Below are 8,636 nucleotides of genomic sequence, written 5' to 3' on the forward strand. Positions count from 1 at the left end.
AAAATTGTATTGTAGTTTGGAGTAGACCCACACCAGAGTCCTATGTAATTATTCTTGCCTCACTAAATGCCGCAAAGTGTCCTCCTTTTTGGCGTTATGGAAATGGCCACCCTACGCACTCCATCCATTTAACACCCGATTTCCCCCTTTAAGTATGCCAATGCTATGAATGGTAAGGATTTAACATTTCCTAGTGCCATCATCTGCCCTTTGTTAACTTACAAGTATTCTCACACTCTTCTTTATTGTTTCTTATTTTCCCTTTTTTATTTCAGATAATAGGCAATAATAATTAATAAATAAATAAATAGGCAGGGTAATTCTGCTTATTGTTCTCGGTAGGATTGCAAGCTCGGGGGTTACGGTAAGGATAAGGTTTTTGTTTATTTTTATAGAATCATCAGTATAAAAACTGTTGTCAGTAGGGATGTTTTTTTACCATTGAAGATTTAGCAGTTTAGGACTACCTCAATGTCAATATATCAACATGTGAAAGCAAAGATGCTTTTGTTTTTCTTCATCAGGAAGAAGAGCGAAGTGAAATGTGGTGGTGGTTTGTGATGGTTTACCTTCTAGGTGGAGCTATCGTTGTCATATCCTGGGTTGGATTGTTCGGTGCAAAACGACAGAAGACGTGTGCCTTGAAAATGGTAGGAACATTAGAAATAAGTAGTAATATTTTGCACGTGGGTGGTTTACTTTCCCTGTATGAATCATCACACATCACACTCACTTTTTGGAAAGTTCTCAAATCACTACGTTTGAAAAGCCAGTTGTATTCCACCTCACCTTCAAAATTATTTTTATTCAGAAATTCAACTGTCTGTCATTTGGTAAACCAGCCTATGGCACTTTAATAGTGTGTGTAAATCAGGCCTTTCTACGAACACTTGTAACGCTATAGGCCTTTATGGCAAAATATTTTTTTATTTATAAACTAAACTAAACTGTCGGTCATTAAGAAAACATAATGATTGTGTCGTTGTAGCTTTGTGTAACCCAGACATCAGCAACGTTCATTTTATCATTTTATACGACCTATCACTCTCGTGGCTGCCTGCACTTTCCCTGTCGTCACGGCGTTTGTGCTTTTTAGCGGCGTGTTCATCAAGTCCCGGGACGGCCGCCTGAGCCTCATGGACCATGTCAACAATGAATGAAATTAGCTCAATGAGTGTTATCAATTTGAGCGAGTATGCTACACATTTTTTTTCTAAAGATACAGGACTGCTGCAGACAATGAGCTGCATGCACATAGGTTACTCAAGTGAATAAAGCAATTAGCCTAATACATAAAATATTTGTCTCACTCAGTAGGCCTACAGTACATACATATATCTCGTAAATTGGTGAGCCATAGAATATCCCACCATAAAGATTATTTCAAGAGTCCAATCTATCCCACCTAAATAAGAAATTATTTCTACTGACATGCTTCCTGGTGACATAAAAACACAAATGGTTTCCCCTTGATATAAAGGCTGACATAAGAGACACGCCATGCAGCTGACACGCTCACGCCACGCACCTGGTGTGAAACAGCCCTAAAGGTGCTATAAGTGATGCAGGATAACGTCACTTCTGATGACGTTCAAACAAAACCGAGCTAGAGCTAGCTCGCTACTCCCTCCCCCTCCCTCCCGTACAATTGAAACTCTCCCAAACGCGCATCTCGTTGGTGATTTGCTGGAACAGTTTGTTCTGTTTTTATGGGCAAGGTTTGCCCATGTTGTTTTGTGGCCATTTTTGGAGCCTATGCTGTCCATGGAGACCATGTTTTTTTTACAGTGTATTCAGGGCACAGGCAGCTAGCGTGGTGAGGTGATGTTTGCTGTATGTGACAAAAAATGTTTTAGCTTAGAAACCTTATTACATTGCTCATAGCACCGTTAAGCCAGGGGTTCTCAAATGTTTGGTGCCAAGGACCCCTTGTGGACAATTAAGCATACTACCATCTGTATACTTAGATGCCATTGTATTCTCTGGCCAGGTTCACCACCCTGTGATTTTTGGCCGGTGTGTAACTTGGTATTTTGTAAACTTTGGATTTTTCATCACTGAATGTCTTTTTGTTTTTCAGTTTTCTGGACTTATGTGTATTGAGATGGTCATCTGTGTAGTTGGAGGCCTGTACATAGCAAAACAAAGGTCCATGGTAAGACAGTGACAAACATGTACTATTGTATTGGAATTTACTTCAATTTACACAAATGAATGTTTGCACACGTTTTGACACAAAATTGAGTGTTAAACATAAATATGTAATATATGCTTGAATGACAAAATTGTCAGCCTGCTCTTTTCCAATTGCTGCCAGCATTGTGCCCTTTAATAAATCATTCAACTCTGAGTTGCTCTGGTGAGACTGGCCCTTGTAGCAAAATGTAAGTCGCTTTGGGGAAAAAAATGCCAAATGAATGATGTATTGGTGAATCTTTGAATGTGGTAAAACTTTGCCATTTTCTACCAAAGGTGCTCTTTGCACGCTTACTGCTACACAGAAAGTCTATGATTTCAGGTGTAGGGCCTAACAGCGTACTAATATGAATTCTTACACTTAGATCACTGGAGCTTTTGAAGAACTGTCCGAAGATGCAAACATGAAAGAGATAATTAAAGTTGCTCAAGCTGAATATAAGGTAAACAATTACCCTTCTCCTTGTTAGGGTATTGTCTATAAAAGCCCTTAAGAGCATAAAAGTTTTTTGAGCAATACTACAGAATGTATAGAATTGACTTATTCACATCTGTATTTCAGTTTGAATGTTGCGGAACAGATAAGGACTACACGGACTGGGGCCCAGAAATTCCAGATTCCTGCCATTGTGCTGCAGTCCATCAAGACACTGCAACATGTTACCAAGTGGAGGTGACCAGAGAGGTGAGAGAGAGAGAGAGGTGAGAGAGAGAGAGTATAACTGTTTGTGTGTGAGAGAAACAGACTATGTGTAGCTGCATTTCAAAACTCCCCTTTTAAATATCTAATATATTCATTTGACATTTTCCAGTCACAAACTTGGATGTCTGAACAAGTTGAGGTCTACAAAGAGGTAAACCGAGCATACACCCTGTTGGAAGACTGTCATTGCAATTTCATGACAATTAATAAATATAGATAATGCTAAACAAAACTGATCTCTGGTTACATTGTAATCATACAAATATTTCAGTGTAACTATTAATTATTACCATGCTGCAGTGGTTAGCATTACAGACTTGAATATTTGACATTACAATACAATATCTTGTATTGCTTGAAAGGGTCCGCTAAATACCACCTATGCAGCTCTAACGCAAACATACTCTACTACTCTAGCATGTGCCCAAATCACATTATTATTGTAATCTAAAGATCCCGTTCAAAGTGTACTGTAGGCTATATCCCTGATATCACCATCAAAAGTATGAACCCTCAATATGTAAGAATGGACTATTCTGAGTATATTTCATTATTATGGGGCACAATGAAATAGAGTTTGAAACTGAGGTCCTGTAAACACATACCAAACACATTCCACTGGCGGTTCTCTTGCATGCTGCTGAACGCATATTTTTGTGGTGTATATCTGTGAATGAATTTTGAGTTTGTTTTTACTTGTTTAGCTTTGTAATCTTCATCATAAGACTAGTCACATTGTTGGTTTCATTTGCTTTATTTTAAGCCATGTGTTCCTTACCTGTTGCGGATTGTGAATGAAGGGATTGATATCTTGTTTGGGATATGCTTCGGATTTGCACTAGTGGCGGTAGGAACTCTATTTGCTTCCAGTCTTTTCTTCATAATTATTGTTTATCTTGTATTTCTAATTAAAGTAAATAGATAACTCCATTGAAATGTAATGTTGAATCAAACTATAACTAAGTTTAATTTCTAAATCATTTGAAATAAGTACATACAGTATACAGTGAAAAAATCCCCTTCAAGTAACATTAACTTTCTAACTGTTTTTCTAACTTTCTAATCTGACGTTACCTTTTCTTGCACTCTAATCTCCAGCTCATTGGAATGATCATGGCCTTAGTCATGGTCTCACAAATCAATAGCGTCAATGAAGACCCCAGAGGTCCTCCACATCATGCTCTCCAAAGATCAGCGTTTGTCTGACAATTTGTCAGCTAAGTTTTTTATTTTTATTTTTTAGGATTTGATATAACGATATTTTGCTCCAAAATGGTATGATGATTTATAAAAGGAATGAACAACTTGGCTTACTTTGCTTTTGACTTGATTTCACCTATACACTGTAAATCCAGATTTAGTTCTACAGTAATAAAACTTTTAGGTGGTCATTACTTATACCTATACTTATACTAATCTCCAGCTCCAGCATTACTGTGTGCTTCACCTCACTGTGTGTTCACTGTTTCTGCACATTCTATGACTACACAAAATATGGAACCTGATATACAATCCAAATAGTCTTCAAGAAATCTCAGAAATGCATACTTTTATTGTCAGTATGCATTCTGGGTAACCAAAAGTCCTATGGCAAGTTTCCATAGGGCATTACAAAACGCATGAGCATACCTTGGCAAATAATGGTCTAAAGTACTAATTTTTCATTCTGTATTGATCTACTTTTGCACACAGCTTCACAAGACCTGGTGCTAAGGCTTAGTTGTGTTTCTAAAATCATATCAAGTGACCTATAGAGGGCATTCAAGCATTACTCAAAAGACTACAATCTTTCAAGAATCTTCCCCAAATCTTGTCAAGGTTGTTTGGTGTAAGGAGGCCATAAGCAAGATTTACTTTCAAAATGTGTTACTTTCAGTTATATGTTATACAATAATTCTGATATGTCTGTCATATGAACTGCCTGATTGTTCTCTTCATCGGATGTTCTCCATTTTGATGCACCCAAATGTGAAGTATGATATTGATACATGCAAAGGCCAATCATTCTGATATACAGTTCTTGAAAAAATTAAGAGACCACTGCACATTTTTCTGATGTCATCCTACGGTTGCTGAGTGACATTCAAATGAGTTGACGGCCATATTAAACATTAAGAGACCACTGTGAATTTGAATATGACCATCAACTCATTCAAATTTTCAGTACAAGATTACTAGATGTTATAGATTAAATGTTATAGATTAAAATAGGTTATAGATGTTATAGGTTAAAAATGGACTTATCTAGTTAAAACGTTTCATACCTTAGTGAAGGGTGTAGTAGTTTTGGTTTGAATAGTGTTTATATGATCACATGGTAATAGCCACAAAGGTTACAAGGAGGAAAGCAGAGCGAATATGAACATGTTTCATGCCTATTGCACTGTGAGCACAACTTTGAGCACCCAAATATCGTTAATGACAAGATTTTGGAAAGCTTGGCCAGGGCAGGGAGTATAACTATCTAACGTAATGGTGACTGTAAAATGACTATAACCTGCCCATGTATAACCTGTCTTGAATCCGCAACATAACATTATCACATTTACTTTGACTGAGTTCAAATGTGAATTTTAAACCCCATACTGAACTAATCAAAACAGCTAGAACATGTGGTAAAATAATCACCAGTGCACCAAACCAAACTAATATTATTGAGATCGGTCACATAGAATAAAACCCCACCATCTATCTGAGTGAGCATTTTGAAAGTAGGTCAGTAACAAGCTGTATTCCAATTTACAGGATGTGGTTGTTGTTGTAGGTTGTGTAGTGCAGCAATAGTCTAGGTCAGGGATTCCCAAACTGTGGTACGCGTACCCCCGGTGGTACGCGAGATGAAAAGGGCAATGGCGGAAAGGAGTTAAAAATGATTAATGAATTAATAATCGAATTAATTCATAAATAATACATACTTTTGAATCGGGTTATAATAATATGGAAATGTGAAATTAAAGGAAATCATTTGTAAACTCTATAATAGGCTATGTATTCATTAAAATATAAGCTACACACAATACACGTGATTTCCTGCGGGCAGCCAGAATATCTGGCGCGTTAGTTTTGTTGAAGTATAGGCTAGGTAGCTAAAACCTAATTAAACACGATGCCTGGAATGCGTCAATAGAATGTGTTACTTTTTTATGTGTTGGATGGTGGGGGTACGCGAGCTGAGTCAGGATGTAGAAGGTGGTCCGCGGGGAAAAAAGTTTGGGAACCGCTGGTCTAGGTTATGTAACGAGAAAGAAGAGACATCTTTTAAGATATTTAATTGAACTATGTTCCCACTTGTAACTGTTCAGCATTTTGAATGGTATGAGAACATATTATTTTAATCTAACATGAAGAGCACTGGTGAGGAGGTCATACTTTTGCCTCGGTCTGTACCAGGGAAATAATCTTTATGTTCAAATAAGTTACTCACTACATATAGATTGATAGAATTGAGCAAGGCACCTAACCCCTCACTGCTCCCCGAGCGCCGCTGTTGATGCAGGCAGCTCACTGCGCCGGGATTAGTGTGTGTGCTTCACCTCACTGTGTGTACACTGTGTGCTGTGTGTGTTTCACTAATTCACAGATTGGGATAAATGCAGAGACCAAAATTTCCCTCATGGGATCAAAAGAGTATATATACTTATACTTATGTCTTCAGTCCCAACAAAATGTACCAAAACATACTGTATCTGTACTGGATGTATTCATCACGTAAGCCTACCTCAAAGTCTGTTGCATGCCATTTTGAGGAAACGTGTTTTTCAACCCAGAAACCACAGCAAATACGCAAAATTTGCACTCGTTTCAGTGAGGTGGGTTTCAGTGGTGGTCAGATAGTGTTAAGCACACCTCTAGTATGTTAAATTCCCATAGAGGCAGGCAGATTTTTATTTTTATAGGCCAGTTATTTCATGGATCCAAGATACTATTGATAGTATATTTTTACTACCATATTTCTCTTGAGACTTAATCAGGACGATGCAGGTCAGAATCCAGGCTTTATTCTTTTCAATGAGGGGCCTAGTGCCCCTCAAGGGAGAAAAGTACATGTTTGTGTCACCCCATCATGGGTTTCACCAGATTCTCAATATTCTCTTCTTTCTCTGACTAACAGAGACCATATTTAAAGTTACACAGAAAGAAGGAGTGACCTCTAGGTCCAACCCAGTTTGAATATGCAATAGAAAGGGAGGATGAGGATTAGGCCTTCATCAGGTCTGGTCAGCTTCTATTATCTTTTAATTAAAACTACCCCCTTTCCTGGGAAGTCCTTCAGAGGCTTGGACACATGCTGTTCTACAAACATTCACACCTTGGTGATGGGCAAAAGGCATAAACAATGGATACACCGCATACAGACCAAAGACACACACACAGGGTACACATGGGTACACAATCACAAATGACCATAAGAACTATACAGTCTTCAAGTCATAAAGACTTGAATCATTTAACCATTCATATAAAATATGAATACAAAATATTCCCTTCACTATGCATCCTGATAAAGTTCCCTTGGCCTTTGGAATTAAAATAGCCCCACTCTTCACCATACCTAGATTGGCATTTGCCTAACAGCTTGTTTGATTTTCATTGAGAGATTATCTTATGGAAAGTACCCCATGCCAATCTCAAGGTATGGTGAAGGGTATGTGATGATGTGGGGCTATTTTAATTATTTTAATTCCAAGGAAAATCATAGTATCTGCCTCTATGGGAATTTAACATAGGGGTGAGGGTTATGTGTATTTTAAGGAAGACCATTTATTTATTTACCATACATTATTCATTCACAAAGAAAATTGGTGTCCTTAAAAGTTGTATTTTTCCTCATTTTCTTAATTAAGGCATTAAGATTTCCAAAAGATGATTTTTAATTCCACATTATACTCAACTTTGGCATGGGTGTCTTAACTTATGCACAGCATATATCAATATAGCATAATAATAATTGTGATAATGAGTATGTGTAGCTGCATCTAAATCCCCATTTAACCATCCAATTAATTCTTTGACATGTCCCAGTCACACAATCTGTGTACGAACCACTTATCAGAACCAATGAGGGAACTGGAAGTGGTCGAAGGAAATCGTGAAGCTCTCCGCACACTGCTGAAGATGAGTGATGTGTTTTTGTTAAAAATATGTATTTATTTATTTATGAGATTTTCCTTCAAGGTTGCTTACTAATGGGAAGCCGTCCTGGCATGACATTGTCAGGCTGAACCTGAACCTTCAATCACGTCAGATTCAGGAGCAATAAGGCTAGAAAGGGTTAATGTTTTGTGTTCAGAAAACTGAGGTTTGCTCATAACCGTACATTCTCTTTCAGTTATGTTTACTTAACGTTAACCAATAGAAACATGTATGTCTACAGCCGTCATTGTGGTCGTGGCCAATACAGGAACTCATGAGCACGAAGCTAGCATGCATGGGAACACACCGAACTTATCACACGTTTGAGCCAACAATCTAACACAAGCAGAACTCTCGAAGGCTCCCATCATGCTCCAGGGGGCATGTAATAACAAATAAATAAAAATAACCCCTTAAATGACGACCTCTGGTGAATGTTTTGAAAACGAATTGATACATTGAGATACATACATTTCATACATTATAGCATACAATACAGCCTCTTAGCCCTAAAGAAAACCTACACAGGTTATTGAATTCAACTAATTTTTAGAAAAGTAGCCTACATGTGCAGACTGAACCAGAGGGGTGAAATATCAAGGCT

General features: G+C 37.7%; 1 protein-coding gene across 1 annotated transcript; it reads left to right on the plus strand.

The window, feature by feature from the left end:
- Positions 1-2,566: 2,566 nt before the first annotated feature.
- On the plus strand, positions 2,567-4,121 carry LOC143141910 (tetraspanin-8-like). Its single transcript, XM_076302593.1, has 5 exons — positions 2,567-2,639; positions 2,759-2,881; positions 3,009-3,050; positions 3,663-3,746; positions 3,998-4,121. Exons 1-5 carry the CDS (start codon positions 2,601-2,603, stop codon positions 4,103-4,105), a joined length of 396 nt encoding a protein of 131 aa, XP_076158708.1. The 5' UTR covers positions 2,567-2,600; the 3' UTR covers positions 4,106-4,121.
- The last annotated feature ends 4,515 nt before the right edge of the window (positions 4,122-8,636 follow it).

The sequence above is a fragment of the Alosa pseudoharengus genome, unplaced genomic scaffold, assembly GCF_046254945.1.
Source record: "Alosa pseudoharengus isolate Yale_2024_CS ecotype anadromous, Long Island Sound unplaced genomic scaffold, YU_APseudo_1.1 YU_APseudo_1.1_scf_24, whole genome shotgun sequence".
Taxonomy (NCBI): domain Eukaryota; kingdom Metazoa; phylum Chordata; class Actinopteri; order Clupeiformes; family Clupeidae; genus Alosa; species Alosa pseudoharengus.